General features: G+C 37.7%; 1 protein-coding gene across 1 annotated transcript; it reads right to left on the bottom strand.

The window, feature by feature from the left end:
* Positions 1–350: 350 nt before the first annotated feature.
* On the bottom strand, positions 351–20101 carry morc3a (MORC family CW-type zinc finger 3a). Its single transcript, XM_034694465.1, has 18 exons — positions 19960–20101; positions 17795–17867; positions 12101–12233; positions 11357–11583; positions 11097–11253; positions 9704–9851; positions 9056–9184; positions 8820–8942; positions 8630–8730; positions 6188–6295; positions 5963–6091; positions 5540–5614; positions 3813–3855; positions 3203–3319; positions 2748–2859; positions 1628–2661; positions 1107–1294; positions 351–993 (listed from the first exon to the last, which is right to left on the bottom strand). The coding sequence occupies exons 1-18, from the start codon at positions 19996–19998 to the stop codon at positions 819–821; spliced, it is 3111 nt and encodes a 1036-aa protein (XP_034550356.1). The 5' UTR covers positions 19999–20101; the 3' UTR covers positions 351–818.
* Positions 20102–21079: the final 978 nt, after the last annotated feature.

The following is a 21079-nucleotide window of genomic DNA, read 5'->3' as shown; positions in this document are numbered from 1 at the left end:
ATTACCATATCCCTGACCCTAACCATAACCATATCCCCTAACCCTAACCCTTTGATTTTCAAGGCCAGTCAGAATCTGTTCATTCATTCTGAGTAAAGACAGCAGTGAGTTATTTGGAAATCTACAATATGCAAATGTAGTCCTCTACTGTGGTTGCCTATTAAACATTGCCCAAGCAGGGGCAACCATAGACTGTAAATAAAAAGGGGACAACCTGTTCATGGAATTAAGGAGAGGCTCTTGAAATGATTTTCACTTTGTTTTGTAATACTTACACTGTAGGCAAACTGCCAACTATATCTTACATAATATTTGTCCAATCAAAGATGCACACGGGCAGCGATACAACATTTGGTTAGGTAAAAATATTTATCTTGCAAGATTTGTGCAAAACGCAATTCAATAAAAAGCAAAGGGAAACCATCAGCAGTCATTGTGAATAATCAGAGACAGATGCAGAGTCGTCGAAGCTGTTGTGAAACTAACAAAAGTTGATTAGAGCAGACAGACTAATTGACAAACTATCATACATTTGTTAATGCATTGGTTACAATTATGGTCCTACCAAAAAACCTAAAGAGCAAAGTTACTGCACAGTATTTATTCATGAACATGATGTGATTTAATTATATAGTGATCCTGTCTGTTATGTTGAAAAAGTACAAGTTGCTTCATTTCCCCCCTCACTGTATCAATATAAAAACTGTAAATGTACACACACAGCTCCCATTAACATAGTAACACTGAATTCCTTATTATGCAACACTATCATACATCAAATATTTACCCCAATGGCTTTAAGATTAGGATTTGTTTGTTTATGTATCTTCTGATCTGTATCTCAGCCCCTCAGGTGCAAAGGATGCCTCATCACAAAGCAGCTGCTCTAGGATTTCATCTATTACATTACATTCATAATTCACTTGTTCCAGGTCAAGAGCAGGCACGATGGAGACGAGAAGGCGCCCAATGTTGTGTCGGAGCTCAATCAAACTGGGGGAGATAAAAACATAGAGAAGACATCTGTTAGGATCCTGGTCCCTGACAGATAGTGGTAGTGGTATTTCATTTAACATGAAAAGGAAGTGATTTTACAAAAAATCAACCTTCTGGATGAATCTGATCTTGAGTTTGCCCCTTCTTGGTCCTCTAGTTCTGTTTGTGCAAAAGAATCAGTGGCTCTGTGAGGAGGTATGCCTCTCTCTTGTGCGTTTTCCCTCTGCTGCTGCAGGCTCATTCTGAGCTCCTCACACTGGGATGCCAAGCTTGCCCTTTCCTCCTCAAGACTGTCCACCTGTTGATGTAGATAACAGTGAACCCCGAGAGGATAGGAAATAAATAAAAGAGGAGGGGAAGACAAGACAGTAAATATATATATAAAAATAGTCATAGGATAGCAGTTTAAGGAAGTTGTCTGATAAACTGTAAAAGGCATGAATCTCTTCACACTAAAGAACAGGCTTGCTTTATTCAAATACTTGTTTTCTCTCTTTGTAACTCTTGAACTGCATCCCACATCTTCTAAATCCACATTTAGGTCATGTGATCACTCAATTTGTTGAAGAAGACAATGAGACTACTCTCCGAGATTAGATTTTCACATAGTGATGACAGCTAACATACTAACCTGTGAGCGCAGTTCATCCCTTTCCTTGGTTCTCTGATCCAGCTCCCTGAGCAGCCCGTCAACCTGCAGTGCTATTTCATCCATATCATTTTCTTCGCTCTTGGCAGTACTGGGCTTGGTCTCAGTAGCTGCCAGCAAACTCTCTTTGTCCCTAATCAATTCGTCAACTTTCTGTTTGGCATTCTCAAAGAGTTTTTTGTAGCAGCCTTCCTCCTCCTCCGTCTGGACGGCTTGGTGAGAATACTCCTTCTTTACAGTGATCTGAGTCGGATCCTGCATTTTGTCCTGCAGTTGGCAGCTTAGTTTATGAACCTGCTCTTTAAAGTGGTCTCTCTCCTGAGCTGTAGACTGCATGAGTTCCAGAAGCTGGTCTTGCTGTTCCTGTGCCTCAACAATATTGGGATATTGTGCTGGAGACCTTTCAGTGCGGGCGTCTACACTGGAAGGTCCAGCGTCATCCTCATTATCTAGATGATTTGTCTCTGTGCTGCAGACATCAATTTTCACATCTTGATTCTGTTCTACACTCATCCCTGCCCTTTCTTCCTCTGTCATTTCCTTCACTTCCACCTTCACTTTGTGTACCTCTGTCTGCGTTGTGTTGCTGGTATAAACTGGCAGAGGTGCAGGGGCACTGCTTGTTGATGCATCATTGGTCTCCATGGCGTCATCACTGCACTCCAACAGCATGCCGACGTTAGCATCACATTGCTCTTGCTTAACTTTAGTCAAATCAGGGACTTGTTTTTGAGGCTTGGGGGTACAGGCAGTTTCCAAGATGATGAGCTCATCATCAGTTGCATCATCATCATCATCATCATCATGTGGAGGTATAGATGGGGAAATTTGTGGACTCGGATCTAACAATGTGGATGTAGCTAAGGTGCGCTGGCCGAGGCCGTTAACTCTTGGTCTTTTGGGCGTTGTTTGTGGAGAAACAAGTTGTGTTCTCTTACTCCTGCTGGGCTGTGCATCGGACAGTGAGCGTACGTTGGAGATAACTGGAAGACCACTGTTACTCGGGGAGCTGCAAGCTTAAGAGAGAGGAAATGGACACATGTTTAATTGGGAAGTTTCTATCACTTACAGTCTCTCTTTCTTCACTGGGTAGTTTTCTTACCAGCTTGTGAGATGGTAGGGGACCTCAGTGGAGAGGCTTTAACCGTTGCAGCACCTCCACGTGGTGACTCAGATCTAAATCTTCTCGGGGTACTGGAGGGGGAATTAACACCCTGACAACAACGCAGAGAAAATGTAATTTGTAATGATTAACATTACTTAGCGATATCCATACTCTTTAATTGTTATTAAAACTAAATATCCAGATGTGTTAACGACATCCTATTATCAAATTGTTGTTTTTGTGGGTTTTTAATTTTTTTATTTACTTTATACGTATTTTGTTTAACTAAAAAAGAAAGACATTTTCATGTTTTTAAGATGTATGTACCGTGTTATGATGACAAGATATCTCAATAAAAAGAGAATTACAACAAAAAAAAAGTTATAATTCTCCAGACAAACAAAGGAAGCTACAGTTACCCTTCATAACCCATCCTTTGTGTAAAAACATACCATTTCACGCAGCTGCAGCTCCCTTTGCAGGTTGTTTTTCTGCTGTCTGAGGGTATGGTTCTGCTTAGCAAGATCAGCCAATCGCTGCTTTTCCTGACGCTTTCGCTCCTCCTCCTCCTAGGAAAAAAGGTTCCAAAAACGATATTATCTTTTGCTAATCTACATGGAAGCAGATTTAACTCCCTATTTTGAATCTTGAATTGGTGTTAGAGGTGCAATTGGAAGAAACAGCAGTTACAGGCAGAAATGACAGGTTATCTAAATGGGGTAAATGGACTTATACTTATATAGTGCTTTTCTAGTCTGTCTGACCACTCAAAGTGCTTTTACACACTACTTGTCACAATCACCCATTCATACCCATTCACCCACTGATGGTAGAGGAAACTAATGTAAGAGAGCATCAGTATTTACTAATCTTATTCCTACACATTTACACACCACTGAACAACAGAGGGAGCAATTTGGGGTTCAGTGTCTTGCTCAAGGACACTTCAGCATGTGACTGCCAGAGTTGAGATCGAACCGCCAACCTTCCGATTGATAGACGACCGACTCTTACCCACTGAGCCACAGCCACCCCATCTACACCATCAGACTGTATCCTTACCCTTTTTCTTTTCTGCTCTTGATTCTTTTTGAGAGTCCTCTCTCTGTAACAAAAAAAAAGCAGGCAAGTTAGCCATTTGAGTTATTACACTGCCTAAGTGAAGACAATGTAATTCACAAACTAAACCATCCCCATCTGTGCCTAACAGAGTCTTTGCACTGATTTCTATTTAAGGATTTACGATGGCTTTGCCTGAAAAATCTGAAAGTTCCAACAAAAAAATACCTAATTTCAATAAGCAACCAGTTTCAAGTACAACAAAAAATGCACGATGTTCACAAGAATATTTAAAAATATCAGAAAATTCTGTCTGGCCAAGCAGGAATCTGAGAAACCAGGATAAATATATACATATTGTTTCATGGAGGGGCCTTTGGTCGTTTTGTTATTTAACGATAGCTTGTTCTGTCTGACCAAATTTCTATCTGGCTAATGTTAAATATTCTGACCCCAACACAAATGGGGGGTCGTGAGATGTCTTCCAAAATGTAAAAATAATAATAATAATAAATAAAAAATTATATATATATATATATTATTATTATTATTATTATTTTCCTTGTTTTCTCATGTTTATCTTCCATTTGTTTGTAATATTAATTATTATTATTTGATTATTATTATAGTATTTTTTTGTATTATTTATTTTTTCTTCTCTTTGCTGGTTTTGTATTACTTATATATAATTTTTTAACTTGTGGTGAACAAAAAAAAACTGAAAAAATGCAAAAAAGATTAATGACAAAAGTTTGAAAAAGTTTGTTTCAAAATTTGTATTATGAAACAGTTTTTTGTTTCACTCTTGATTTAATTATATGAAGCATGGGTGTGTTTCTATTGTCACTGCCTCATTTTTGTAGAATCACTGAGTCACAGTTTGGGTGTAATCCTCGACAGCACACTATCATTTCACTCTCAAATCAAGAATGTCACTCTGTCTGCTTATTTCCATCTACTGTACATACCATCAATCGCCTCCGCCCATCCCTCAAACCAAACAGTGCTGCTGTTCTCGTTCAAACCCTGGTTACATCTCGCATTGACTACTATAATTCCCTCCTCTTTGGTCTCCCTGAGACCACCAGAACCCCCTCCATTAATCATATCACTCCTGTCCTTCAGCAGCTTCACTGGTTACCGGTCAAAACTCGCATTGATTTCAAGATTCTCATCCTCACCTTTAAGGCCATCCATAACCTCGCTCCTTCATAACTCTCTGAACTTCTGCACATCAACACACCCAGCCATGCTCTCAGGCCTTCTTCTTCCATTCACCTCACTACACTACCTGCCTGATGGACCACAATGGGATCTAGACCCTCCAGCCGCTCTGCCCCCTGCCATTAGAACTCCCTTCCACCAGACATCCGTAACATCAACTCTCTTTCCAATTTCAAATCCTGTCTCAAAATCAATCTTTTTAAACTGGCATATTCACTCTGATTACACCTCTTCACTGCACTTCATCTTATCCTGTTAGATTAATTTATTTTTTACACTGTATCATGTCATGGAGATTCTATCAGACTCATTTTTATGTTGTTCTTTTTATTCATTATAAACTCTGCCCTGTAAGGTGACCTTGAGTGCTCTGAAAGGCTCCTTTAAATAACATGTATTATTATTATTATTGCTCTCGGCAGTTCTTTTAACCACCACTGGTGACGCTAATAAATAATCTCAATGCATTTAAAGAAATTCCAGTGGCAGTGTTTAAAGTGACTCACTGTTGTTTGTAGCTCTTGTGATAAGCAGGCTTCTCATCATCAGAGTCCTCAGGTTCCTCTTCCACATCGCAGCTCCTAGAAAGTAAAATTCAGCAAAGAGCGAAACATAAGCATACTTTAATTTTTGAATCAGATTACTTGATATCTATAGTGTGCTTGGGGTGACTGTTGGTGCTTTATCAAGACACAGTATGTTTTATGTTTACCATTATGTTATAAAAATATGTGATTATTTACAGATTTGAATCTTAAGATCATGAAAACATACAAATACATGACACAAAATAAGAGTAGATTTACAAATACATATGAAAGTTTTTTTGCCAATTTGTGGCCAGGACAATAAATTGTTTTTGCTTTAGAAATATTTCAAAGAATAAGTTTGTGATGATTGCATTAAGTTTATGTTACTGCCCTTTTTACCTGAACTGAGGATCAGGGTTCAGATGGCAGTACCATTCATCTGGAAGTTTGCTGTTGTCAATCCCATCGGGGAGTTTGCGCCAGCGCGAGCATTCATCGCATTGCGCCCAATTTTGATCCGGTCGCTTACTGAGGACATAAAATGAGACAAGAGCATGAAGGAATTCTATATGGTCAGACTAATATACGTACATGTGGAATTCAGTCACTGCAAAATGTACTGACGTAGTATCTTCTATTGGCGTGTGGTTGTTTGGATCCTCGGTTTGTCTCTTGTGGTGGATTTCCTTCCAGTAGTCCTCCAGTTTGATCCCCAAATTGTTCATAGTTTTCCTGCAGCCAGAATAATTTATAAATGCATATCATATGGAATCTGGGCATATGGTTAACTATGACCGCATCATCGAAGGCCTCTCAGATCCTCCAGCTCCTCTCTTTTAGCTGTTCCTAAGGGCAGAACTAAAATATTTGTTGACGCTGCTTTCAGCCACTACGCTCCTAAACTATGGAACAGCCTGCCGGAGGATCTGAGAGGAGCTGACTGAGATATTGAGACTTTTAAACGTAAACTAAAAACATATTTATTCAGTCTGGCTTTTATGTAGGGTTTAACAATTGTATTACTTACTTTTTACTGTAATATTGATTTAAATGTTGCTTTACTATTTTAGTAATTTTAAGTGTTATCTTATTCTATTTTTATTTATATAGTTTTATTTTCAACTCTTATCCTTACCCTTTTTAAATGTATTTATTTTAACTATTTGTATTCTTTATTTTAATGCTTTAACTTATTTTAATTACACATATTTTATTTTTGGTGTGCATTAGTCTCTATTTTATGTTATTTTAATTTTTATTATTACTTTTTTTGGTTTTATTATTATCATTATCTTCCCCTAATATGTCTTGCCATTGTTTCATTTCTGCTTCTTTCTTTTTCTTTCTTTTCTTTTTTTTATTCGATTTATTTGTTAAGGGACCATGTACAATATTTAACATAAATGTCACCATTTGATGCATTGTACCAGAGTTAGCTTAAAGCTAATTTACATCTGCAGTCCCCTGGCAGGTCACAAAGAAACATCACATTGTTAGAACACTCGCTTGCACACACACACACACACACACACACACATACACACACACACACACACACACACACACACAGACTAACACACACACACACACACACACACACACACACACACACACACACACACACACACACTAACACACACACACACACACACACACACACAAACACACATACACACACACAAACACAAACAATATGTATATATCAAGTTAAAAGTATCAAAATCAGTGGTTGCAGTGTTGATTGTCCTTTAGTTTGGTTTTGAAGCTGTTTTTCAATCGCTGTAAAGCAATTTGGGTTGCATTTGATTTGTATGAAGGGTGCTATATAAATAAAGCTTGATTGATTGATTGACTGATTGATCGTCCAAGACACCTAAATCAATTAAAGCGATACAAAGGTGATATGACTGCAAGCTCCAAGACTAGGAAACTAGTCAAAAAAGCAAATTCGTATGACTTTTACTTCAAGCAAACACATACTTTGATTTCACTTCTACCATTTAAACTTTAAAAACATGTGCAGTCCAAAAGAAAAAGAACAAATACTATATTTAGATTTAGGCAAAAAATACTAAACAGTTAGTGGGGTAGCTGTTTGTATCCCTGCACTTAATTCAATTTAATTTGAGTGTATTTGATTAGGACAATGCACATTAATCAACATTTCAGCAGTGTGCCTCAATGTAAATATGCCGGAGTTAGCACAATAGCTAAATTTCATCCCTAGTCCTAAGGCAGGTAATCACATAAAACATAAAAAAAAACAAGATTTAAAACTACAGGATGTCACAAAACAGTTAACAGAACACTACACAATCTTACAAACAGATTTTACATACAAAACGTTTGTGACATTATAAAAACAGGATGGAGGGTGAGGCCAAAGCCCCAGGGAACGGGCATCAAATGAGGAAACAGATTATTCATGAGCACATGACTGATTTGTTTTTAACTAACATTTAACTGTTTTTTTTTTAAGGTACAGTAGTTCTCAAGCTCCATAATGTGAGCTGGTAGTTTGTTCCAGGACTGTGTGCCTCTGACAGACACTACCATTTGGCTGAATGTGGTTTTTCTTTGCTGTACATCACAGTCCCCTCTAGTTTGTGCTCTCGTATTTATCATATTGTGTTTTTTTTTAATAAATTTAAGTTATGATGGAGGGGGAAGCCCATTTAAAACTTTAAAAACCAGACAGATGTCAGTGTAGGTTTGAAAAGGTTCAATGTTTAAAATATTATACTTCCTGACTATATTGCAATAATGGAAGTTGAGAGGTTCCCTGTCTAAAATGTTGATGGTCTTCTTAAAGAGAGACTTGATGGGTTGAAAAGTGCTGGCTGTTGTGTGTGACCAAGATGTAAAACAATAGATGATATGAGAAAATATCATTGCGTGCAAATAGGCTATTGCTGACCTTGAAGTGAGAAAAGGTTTTATATATAGGTCACTTACTGGTTATATTCGTATTAGATGCTATTTGTGGAAAAATACAGTCTGACAGAAACTTATTTAGACTTCAACCAGACACATGATAAAAACGGAACAAATCATCAGTGCTCTCACCGGTACTTATCTGTCTCATTGAAGCTCTGTTTGTTGTGGGTAGGTTCCAGAAAGTGACCACACTCTATGACCCCAATAACACCAACACCTTTTTTGTCGGCCTGTAGAAGAAAGAAGATTTATATAAAAGTAGAAACCCTTCGAAAACATCTACGCCACACAAAACATTCACAAAAACAACAAAACTCACCTTTAGCTGGCAGCCAACACGCTCGTAGGCTTTGATGAGACGATTCCTGTGATACATCATAACACCATACTGGTCTTTACTTTTGGTGTTATAACCAAAAATGATAGGAATGGGTTTGCTGTTCTGAAACACAATTAAGGAAAATGTCAAGAGCAAAGATACAAACAATACAAATTAAACACGTTTGATTTGCCTCAGCTGGAGTTCTAAATCAAACAAAAAAGATCAAGGGTTACCAGGAAAGTGGGCTTGTAGCTGTCCTTCATGACGTAGGCCAGAGTCTTTGCAATGAGCTCAGATTTCACGTTTTGACCACGAACAACAATCTGCATCCGAGGCTTCAGATAAAGAATTTGGCAGTATGCCTGCAACCAATAAAAACACAAGGATAGATTTTAATTCATTCAAAGTGATACAGAGAATTAGTAAAGTTACATACAGATTAATCTCTATTTTCAGATTCAACATTAAAAAGTAGTCTGTTAATACATACAAGGCATGTATTTTGGTATGGGGAGTGTTTTGTTTTTTCATGTGCTGTTGTAGTTAGAGTAGTATTAACCAATCATCACATACAAGCAGGCTTTGGTGTATGCTGAAAACAAACAGTGCATATGGAAAGCAAAAGCAGGTGGAAAGAAATCCACCGTAATGACATTCTTCTGTATATTCTTCTTTCTACATTCTTCATTCTTCTGCTTGGAAGTGTAGTTAATGATACACTCAAGTAAAAAAGAAAAAAATTAAACCTTTCCCTGAAAAACAAGCATTCTTTCTCCCCTTGAGGACTGTAGATCATGCAGGACATGGAATGAGGATTGGCTGGGTGGGTTATCTCTGTCAGGTCAGATAATGATACAAAAGAAAAAATAACTGTTCCTTACCCGTAGTGAGTAAGAACTCTTTGGGATGTGTGATGGAACAATGCCCCGCTGTGAATCAGTTACGTTCATAGACTCGTAGAGATCAGATGGAATTCTGATATCATAACGGTCGGTCTCAAAATCCAACTCACTTTTGTCAGCAGCAGTCCTGTTTTGCGAAAGTAAAAAGTTTAGGTGTTTAGGATCCTGTAACATTACTGAAGTATCTGAGTTGCTGTATCTCTAAGGCTAGCACTGGTCTTTAAAAAAATTACATAGAAAACAGTGCTTCCTTGACTTAAGTGTTAGTTCGAGGTGCTCCCTGAAGTGGGATACACGGAATACTACCTTTACCTTGGACATGGAGTTGTGGCATTGTGTTTGGACTAGATTCTGCTGTATACTTTGTAATTGTTTGTATGTAACATGTTGTATGTAGGGATGGGCGATATTATCGTCCCTCCGATATTATCGCCCGATATTGACTTAAAAATGTAATATCGGGAATTATCCATATCAGGTTTTTATAACCGATGTTTGTTTGGTACGCTTTAGCAATTCCGAGCCTGCATGGACGCAGCATGGGACGTTTACAGGCGTGCGCTTTATGACGTATAACAACAACAACAACACGCTAGACTCGTGGGTTGCTAACCGTGGCTAACAAGCTTGCTCGCCCAGTGCATGAGATGTCCGTGGTTTGGAACTCTTTCCAAGTGTCACCTACGAATCGGCAATTTGCAATGACTGCAAAGCGTTGGTTATGCAAGGAGGAAACAAGGCATCAATACATCAAATTTGATCTCCCATCTCAAGACGAATCTTTCTTTTGTTTTTATTTGCACTATTTTGAGAGAGCAGGGCGATGGATCCCAGTTCATAATTTAGTGATTGTATTATTTGCCAAGTTATGGCCATTTCCTCATTCATTGAACTTGAAATAAAAGAGACTATGTTTGTTCACTACTCTGGACTGAAGATATGCATCTTCCTTGTTTTGATATTGTCTGTAGTGTTTGAGGCAAAATGTTTCTCTCTAAAATCTCTAAAAAATAATAAATATGGCAGTGCCATGCTGGTTTAAATACGTATTTTCCTTTTTTTTGATTTGGACAATCCAATTACAGCATTGTTCAAATAAAGACAATGAAACAGATATTCTGCACAAGTTTATAGCTGTAACTTTTATCTTTAGATCTATGGTTTTTCTGGTTTGAAGTGTGAAGATTCTTAGAATAAGTCTAAAAATCTAAGAAACAAGACACTTGGCTATTAGCAATGAAAGGCTTGTGACACATTTTATATTTGTTAATCGAAAATTCTTTCTTGTAAGAGAGCTAAGTAAAATATAAAGAGCTGATCTGAAACAAGACCCACAAAACATAACTTAGAAATACAGAAAGGACACACAAACCTTCGGAGATTCCAAATGATGATCCGTGTGCCAGTGTTACTACCAGAGAAGGAAGACTTGATGGCCTCTATCTCAATGAGCAGCTCTTTCTGTGTCTTGAAAGGGGAAAAGGTCAGGATGTCCTTCAGACTAGCTTGTTGCTCGTCTCTAACACTGAGTAAGCTAAAGTTAAGGACAATGTCGATTGAAAAACATAAAACGTGCGGTTTGAGACTTAGAGAAATGATGCAATGTGCCTTATTACTGTAGGTAAAGGATATTCTCATCTGTTCCGTTCTGATCAAAGCAGACAATAGGTACAATTATTTCCTTGGCTTTGATCTCTTGCAGGTAGGTCTGAGAAAGCATCCCTACGCAGGAGATGCTCTTTGACTTGGAGAAGACGATGGCGTCTTGGCCAAGACGCATGGCTCCAGACTTGAACCCATTGCCATACATACCAATCGGCTTTACACCCTTTACAGCAACCTTGTCACTGTAGCCAAAGCTGGAAGACAGCATAAAATCATAGGGATCACATCTATGTTCCTACACATTCATTACTGAAAAGTATGGAAAAGAACATTCAAGAAAATTAAATGACATTTTTATCATAGAGACAGCCAAAACATGATTCTATCCTCACATTAAGGAATAGAGATTGTCAAATCAATACAGATTGGATCGGCTAGTATCGGTATCGGAAGATACCAAAGCCCAGGTATCGATATCGGTATCGGGACCTAAAAAGTGGGATCGGTGCAACCCTAAACAACATCTGGCAAAAGCACTGCTATTGAAAATGTGCATTTTGACAAACTCAGGGATATACATTTGTCTGAATGTTAATCAACTTACATTGTGCCTTTTAAAATGAATGAATGAATGAATGAATGAATGAATGAATGTGTGTTTGCATACCATCACTGACATTAAAGTATCAACATTAAATGAAAGTGACTTTATTAAAAAATGTATATTGATGATTTTGAAATTCAATCAACTGTGAGCAGCTTCGTCTGTACCTGAGCATTTTATGCATCGTTTCATTGTCCAGTCCATTTCCACAATCCATGAAGATGAGACATTCTTGTCCTTGGACCACAGTCTTATCAATCCAGAACTTTTTGGAACATACATCTGGATCGAAGGCATTGTCTGTCAAAAGAACCAAGTTGTAGGGTCAACTCAAATGTTCATTGAAATCTTAATCTCAACAGTTCAAACACTGCAGTGATGCAGAAGTTAAGACATGGTCATTATCACTGAGGTTTTTGGTTATGATAAATCATCCAATATAACAAGAACTAATGCATTATCATTGCTATTGAAAATTTGAGAAAAATTGAAAAGTATCAGTGGTATGACTCAGGAGTACGTTGCTTGGGTGATATCATAGACAATTCTGGATTAAGAAGCTTTCAAGGCTTAAAAGGTTCATATACATTGTTAAGCAACACTTTCTTTTTGTTTTTCCAACTGCACTCTTCAATGTGAGCTGCAAATATTCTGGTTGACCAGCCAACTGCGGCCCATCCAGTTATGGTAATTATTAAGAAACTTTTACTTTTACCCAAAGGACATGTCTCGCTGGTTTATAATATGCTGTTAGAACAATAACAGACTCCATTAGCAATTATATCTAAATGGAATAAAGACTGCTCTGAGTCATCCATAAACTGGACAAAGGTCTGGAGAAAAACTGATGAGCACTCATTAGAGATGACCACAATTAATCGATTATCGATTAATTGATTGTTAAGAAATTACTTGAAACACACATTTTTGTTTTCAATTTTCAGTCACGTGGAACAAACATACATCCAGCTATCAGAGAGGTGTTTTAAGTTTAAAGCATGTTTCGATGTGAATCAGCTGTTAAAGGTGTTGTGCACAGCCGAAACGCTCAGCTGGGGTCTGCGGCTGTGCCTCAGGTCTCCAAGTGCGCTTTTTAAAGAGGATCAATGCGCAACTACGACACGGACACGAAGGTTTCACAACTTTAAACAGGACATTTCCCCACCTTTGGATACACAGCCAATAGACAGGTGGGAAATTCTGGTACGCTATGTTTACAGAGCAGCAACATCAGAGCGGTCTGAGCTTTTCTGCAGCTGGACTGATTATGACCCGGTTGCGCTCCAGGCTGACACCTGACCGAATATACATGTTTATTTTTCTCAATAAGAACAAGGAGACAGAAAACTGGACACTGTGAGTCTGAAGTACTTTTCTGTCAATATTATGAGCCTTTACTTTATAAGACTATGTCTGTGTGGGATATATTTATGAGCTTGATCGTTGATAAACAGTGGTTCACTTGTTGTTCAATCCTGTCAGTTATATGCATTTTGTTGCTGTAGAAAGTATAATTTAGGGGGAAAACAACGTATTTGGCCTTGACGTAAGAATAATAATGTTTTTTTTAATTGATTAATCGATAATTGATCGTTAACGTTTCCAAAAATCGATCACAGAGAATACTTAAAATGTAGATCCCTAGCACTCATGTTGTCATTTTGTTCTCTTATGCATTGTCATCATCACAACTGTGACTGTATGAATTGTACTGACAGAATAATGGACAATGTACACCTGCAAAATCAGTCAAAAATGAATGAAAAGTTAAATACAAAAAGAACCAAGTTGTAGGGTCAACTTAAATATACAGAGAAATCTCAATCTCAACAGTTCAAACACTACAGTGATGCAGAAGTTAAGACATGATCATTATTACTCTGGTTTTTATGCTATGATAAATCACCCAAAATAACAAGAACTAATGCATTATCAGGATGGAGTGCTTTTTTGGCATGCCATTTTTATGACTGCTTTCAGCCAAGTGCATCTTTGGGTGGAGACATGAAAGACTGCCATGTATTGAACAAGATGTAGAAGTGTGAACCTCCATTATGCTAAGGAAGTAGAAATGTAAATCACATCAGACATTAAGTGTGTGCTGCCTGCCAGGCAGTTATCATCAGCAAGTAGCATTGTAATCACACTCTTCTTATTTAGCTGAACAGTAAATTGGGCCCATATTGCCTACTGTACTGAACCATTCAGTGAGGTCTAATGAAGAGTACAAGTGTAATAATCCCCCATATAATCCTGTTTCTGTTCATTTATCATTATGTAGTGTTAATGTTGGCAGCAATGCTATATAATTATTATTAGTATGCTTTGTAGTGGTAGCATCTGCATCATTATTGCTGTATTAATGATTAGCGTTTATTGCTGGTGCCCATATTGTTAGAACTCCATCAGTGAAACCTACTGCTAAGCATTATATAAGGTCAGTAAAGTTAACCTAAGGGTTATATTGTGATTATCACCTTCATGATTATGTATTGTATTTGATGTGTTTAAGATCACACACCCACATATTTCCTGCATGCCACAATTGGGTCTTCTGTACAAGGAGAACTTTCATTTATGCAGATGACACCATTTTGTACTCTTCAGTGTCGTCCTATCAAGTGCAATTAACAAACTGCAAGCTGTATTTAACACAGTACAAATGAATCTTTGTAAACTAAGGCTGGTTTTAAATGCCGACAAGACTAAGGTGATGTATTTCTCCCAGTCAAAGAGGACGGTAAAAAATGACTCTAAGATTTCACCTCCACAAATGAGGAAATCGAATGTGTCCCAACATTTAAATACTTGGGTTTTCTCTTAGATGAAAATCTTTCTTTTAATCGTCATATTGAGAGTTTAACTGAAAAACTGAGGGTGAAGTTGGGTTACTTTTATAGAAACAGAAGCCGTTTTTCTTTTGCAGCTCGTAAAAAGCTCATTCTAGCAACCTTTGTATCTGTAATTGACTATAGTGATGTTCTTTATATGCATGCTTCCTCAACCTCTCTGAAAATGTTGGACTTGGGGTACTATGCTGCATTGCGGTTTGTTTCTGGTTTAGGTATCTGCACACATCACTGTATCTTGTATGAAAAGGTAGGCTTGTCTTCCTTATACAACAGAAGAATGGAGCATTGGTACATCTTTTTTTATAATGCCATACTCCAGGAGCTGCCGTCTTATTTATGCTCCTTATTGATTCCTAAAGTTGTCAGTGGCTGTCATCTTCGGTCCCATGGACAATTTTTTTTTGTCATTCCTGGGACTCGCTCTGTCTTTGGTAAAAGTGCTTTTAATGTCTTTGCTCCCTCATCTTGGTTTGAGCTTCAGGGTCACCTGAAACTGGATTGTTTAATTCGATTGGAGGATTTTAAAACTAGGATAAAGGATCATCTGATCAGCTTGTGCACATGCTGTCTCGGCCAGGACTCCCTTGTAAAAGAGACTTGATGGGACTATTCCTGGTACAATAAAGGTTAAATTAAAAATAAATAAAAAATAAAAAATAAATTTAACGGTTAAAGCTCCATCCTGTCCTATGTGTTCCTACCGACACCGCAGGGAGAGTGCTATCCTACAGTGTTTCAACCAGTAACCCTAACTTTCAACAAGAACGTTGGAACTTTTAAATATTGCTATTGAAGCACTTTGTTTTCAGGATTGATGGCAACACTATAAGTGGTTTACAGACTTTGCCCGAACCGATCAAACGGGTATCTCTAAATCCCACATGCACAAGTTTAGCTTTCAAAAGACTCATACAAATGATTATATATATATATATATATTATATATTATATATATATTATATATTAAACAAAAAGTCGGTCGGCTGTCACCTGTAGAGCCACAAAGAGGCTAGAGTGCAGGAAATGTGGGTGTGCCTTGGCAACAGTCTTGTTGCCTAACCAGTTGTGCTGGCCTTGATATATGAATAACAAATAATCACACCGGCTGTTGATTATTATAGGGATGTGAAGGTACACAAATACGGAGGGACCGCACCCTTTGAGTGTGTAGAATGCAGTCATAACATAAGCTTTGATCATCATTAGTTAGTAGCCTGGTCTATAAGTCTTGATCAAGCGGCAACCTCCGGTTGCTATAAAGCCCATGCAGAAGTGTTATAAACTGCAATTCATCGAGAATCCACTTGAGGCTGGCTGCAGAAACAAGGGAAACCACACATACACTGATTAAAAAAAGGCATTGTAGCTCATTTCTCTATCGGCACACACTGTACGGGGGTGAATTTATTTCTAACACAACGCTTCTTAAGATTAAGAGGTTTTGCCCAAATAAGGACATGACTGACTTGACTGACAGGCCGGAACACAAAGCTGTTGGCTAGGAGGCTCAAACTCCGCCCCTTTACGTCACACTCTGTCTGGTTGAGTTCTGCATTTCCAATATGGCTGCCATCGACGATTGGCTTCAAAACAGCGTTCAGGAACAGATGGGTGATGTCACGGATACTACGTTCATTATTTACACAGTCTATGGTCTTGATCCAAAAAACAGTTTCAGCAGGGTAGTTGATGTCTAGTATATTAAACAGTGGTGCATCCTGTGTGCTGTAAAAACTAAGCCATGTTTTAGTTGTAATTGCATTACTTTCAGGCGCTGCATTATTCTCTGTTTTATTCTATTTTTTTTTTTAATCATTATTTTTAATGTTTCATAGAAAATGATATAAAAATAATAATAATTCAGAGCAGACCTACAAGCCTGAACCGTTGATGCTAGCTTTAAACATTTTATAAAAGCTACCAAAAATGTACCGAACCAAACATTTTTTTACCATTACACCCCTACTTCTCACTGTGGACTAATACCTGCTACTTGAAGAATAGTTGTATACAAGCAATATCATACTTGAGGTTTGTGCTGTTATCATATCTTTTCAGTGAGCATGTGCCGACGGTGTATGCAGCCTGTTACAGTTGCTCCTGTTCATTATTTTCTTCTCTTCCATTATTTTGCTATCATTTTTAATCATACTTGTCAGCTTTTTCTGTGGCTGTTTCTTAAGCTGTGCTCTCCCCAAATGTGAATTGTGGACTGTTCTTCACAATGGAATCACTAACTTTCCCTTACACTACAGTTGTGCTGAACTCTGGATTTTCAGGATGCATAGGGGATGCAAAGAAGTCAAAAAGGTATCAGGGAAGAGAGCTGGTTCAAGACGACAGAGGCTTCTGATATAGATATCAGGAGATGTCTCCTGATATCAGATATAATCTGCATCTCCTTTCTCTCATTATGGACAACATGAGGTCTCTGGCACACAAGATGGACGGGCAAACAGGACTACGTATCTGCTGACCAGATATTTTGTAACCAAGCAAGAGCATTAGACTGCCAAGAGCAGCAAACATACAAATAATAATAAATAGAAAATAGATATATCTGTGGCCAGCATATGTGTGTCATAGAAAATCTTAATTTATATCTGAAAATATACAAAAAAATTATAAGGACAAAAAAAAAATTCTTCATTATTTTTTTTTTTTTCAATTCCAGCTCTGGCAGTCACATGCCGAAATGTCCTTGACCAAGACACTGAACCCCAAATTGCTCCCTGTGTTGTTCAGAGGTGTGTGAATGTGAATGAATGAGATTAGCTAACACTGATTGTCCCTCACTACATAGCAGTGAGTGAATGGGTATGAATGGGCGAATGTGACGAGTAGTGTAAAAGTGCTTTGAGTGGTCAGAAAGACTAGAAAGCTATTTAAGTACAAGTCCATTTACCATTTACCATACAAGTTAGGCATCCAAGACTCTCAATTCTCAAAAATAGAAACTTAACTAGGAAAAGAAACTGAAAGTATGAGAGGCAAATAATGATGACTCACCTATGAGCTCAGCTATGGCACTGAAAGGCCCGGTGTGGCTGGTGGAATTGGTATGAAGAAACTTGGGACAAAGCTGCAAGTGGAGCAAATTAGAAAGTACACCTTGGTTACTTTGGCACATTAAAGAGCTCTTGTTATCATGCATTCATATTTTTCAGGATGAGCACCACTCCATCCAGCTAAATGGCAGCATCAATGAGTGTGAAATTATATTAGAAAAGTCTGCACACTTAGGCATTGTGTTGTGTCTCTTCAAGAGTGCTGGGCCACACTAGGGTCGCCAACTCTCTCCATATCAATGGCAATGATCACATGGAGTAACAGACTACCACTGACTCGTAGTTCTGGAATGTGTTGGGAACTTTAAAAACTTCTTCAGCAATTCACCGATAAAAAAGTACTAAAATGTTGTTCTGCTCTGAAATCACAAGGCTTGTCTGCATTGGTCTGGTACTGTGTACAGCTCATGTTTGCTGAACCACATTGTGATCACTCACTCTCCTTGTATCCACAGCAGCGATCACTTGGAGACTGGTGTATACGGACAGACAGAGCCCTTGAATAGTGTTAGTTTAAAGCATCTAAAGTGGGAGAGTAACATCTGATCACTGGCAACCCATAAGCATTAATGCTTGTACTTATAGCTGGTCACTTAGGTCCTGATCACTAAAATATATATGCTCTATGATGTTGAGTTGTGCTCTTTATTTTGACGTTTGCTGCTGACCTCTTGGCCAGGTCGCCCTTGTAAAAGAAGTCTTGATTTCAATGGGTCTCATCTGGTTAAATAAAGGTAAAATAAAATAAATAAATAAATAAAAACACATGTTGACACAAGGTCTGCACAGCCTTAAAAGTGATGTAGCCTATTGCAATTTGAGAAGAAAATTAAACAGTTCATTGACATGAAATTGAGGGACACCATTTTTTAAATATATCTTCATAATCAAAAATAAATAATATGTTTTTTCTTAATTCCTTTTTAAATGTTTCAACAAAATCTTTAAAAAATGTACAGTGAAAAAATTTCAAAAACATATTTGTAACATTTTCAGCCACCTTCCAGTTATAAGTATCCTATAAATGTTGTTTGATAATTATACACTACCGGTCAAAAGTTTGGACACACATTCTCATTCAATGGTTTTTATTTATTTTAATTATTTTCGATATTGTAGTTCAATACCGAAAACATCAAAACTATGAAATAATCTGGTTTTGCCATAATATGGATTACAACAGTAGTCAAATAGGGCTATCTATTGTGAACTAACCCTACCTCTGAACAACACAACTGATGCTCTCAAACACATTAAGAAGGCAAGTCGTTGCACAAATTCACTCTTGACAAGGCTCATGTTAATTAGAAACCATTCCAGGAGACCACTTCATGAAGCAGACTGAGAGAATACCCAGAGTGTGCAAAGCTGTCATGAAGGAAAAAGGGGGCTACTTTACAGAATCTGAAATATAAAACATATTCTGGTTTGTTTAACACTTTTTTTGTTAATTAAATAATTCCATATATGTTCTTTCATAGTTTTGACGTCTTTGGTATTAATCTACAGTGTTTAAAATAGTTAAAATAAATACAAACCCTTGAATGAGAAGGTGTTTCCAAACTTTTGACTGGTAGTGTATAGCTTAAAATTAACTGATAAATCCTTTTGGGGACTCAATAGGTAATAGCAGGATCTTGACAAACATGTCAATTTTGCATGCATAAATCAATTTAAAACTTGTTTATAGTGATTCGAGTCGACAGTAATCATAGGTACAACATAGACTGTATAAATATCCAGCATGTACTAACATGACATCAATAACTTTGGTTAACTGTAGACCCGGAAGTCGATGTCAATATAAAACAAACCTCACAACTTATCCTGAATTACTGCTAAACACAGCTGTAATGAGATGTGGTTGACATATATCGTTCACCAATTTTCATTATTAACATTTCTGTGTGGGCTAAAACGCTGACTGAGTGCAACCATACAGCTTTATATTGACTGTGTTAACAAACAAGCAGTGCACGTACATTACATCCAACACCTTTGTATACATAAGAACGTGTTATATGTCTGTTATTATGGTTGATGTGAGAGACCAGCGGGAATAAAACATGCATTACATATATTAAATAAAATATAAATTCCACCTACTGTGCTTAACGGGACTCCCCGCTCTGCCTGCAACGCCATGTTTTAGTTAAGTCTACTTCTTCTTCTGCTTCTACTGCCGCCAGGATACACAACCTTCTTCTTCCTCTTTTACCTTTTCATGCGGTTAGCAAACATCTTCTTGGTTCATTGGCGCCACCTTCCGGACTGGAGTGTGGATTATTATAGCTGTCTCATGCTCTACTCTTGTAATAAGTCCTGCACAGGGCTGGCCCTAACTGACTTGGTGCCCTAGGCAAGATTTCAACTGGTGCCCCTGGTATTGTAACCAACTCCATCAGCAATCCCATCACATATACACTGAAAGAAACTGACATCCAAATGTATGTTCTACAGATTTTCTTCATTTTAAAAGAAAATGAATACAAAGGTAATAATGATATTTAGCAGGAAAAAATGAAACAATTTCAAAATACATAATGTGATAGTAGTAGTAATTTATTCAGTCATTATGTAACACCATCATTTTCAAAGTACAGACACTTTCAACAAAGCAACAGTAATGTATTAAAGCTGGGGTTGGTAGTCTCGGAAAACTAGCATGAATTTGAATTTGAATGTCTTCAGGACTCCGTCTAACTCATCCCCCCCTCCCCTCAGAGCTCCTCCAAAACGACGCCCACTGATTTGTGACCATCTGATCGTGACTGATTCAAAACTGGTCCTCACAACAACATGATCATAGTGAAAGTTAAAAACACAAACAAACATGGCTACTGTTAGTACTCACAACTGTCATGCTAGCATTATCCAGTTGTACTGGTGACACGATATCAGGAGAAAAGTTATAACACATATAATACTGTAACAGCTCTACTGTTTGTTAAACCTGTTCAGTGTAGATGTTCTTAATTTCTACAGTTTTGACAGTTAGTCAAGGCATCAGGAGAGGTGTAGACTCAGAGTGTGCAAGCAGTAGAGTTGAGAGACGAGCAGGAGAAGTTTTTAATTAATTCAAACATTGATTGTTGCTTTGTTGGTTGGCGTGCTCACGGCCGACAGTGACTGGTTATTAAAACTCAACATGTTCACGAACCGGCTCGTCATCCCCACAGCGTCCGGACAAATGCTACGACACATATACATTTTCTGTAGGACTTAA

The sequence above is a fragment of the Notolabrus celidotus genome, chromosome 10 (assembly GCF_009762535.1).
Source record: "Notolabrus celidotus isolate fNotCel1 chromosome 10, fNotCel1.pri, whole genome shotgun sequence".
Classification (NCBI taxonomy): Eukaryota; Metazoa; Chordata; class Actinopteri; order Labriformes; family Labridae; genus Notolabrus; species Notolabrus celidotus.
The sequence above is the reverse complement of the archived record's forward strand: the minus strand, read 5'-3'. Positions and strand labels throughout refer to the sequence as shown.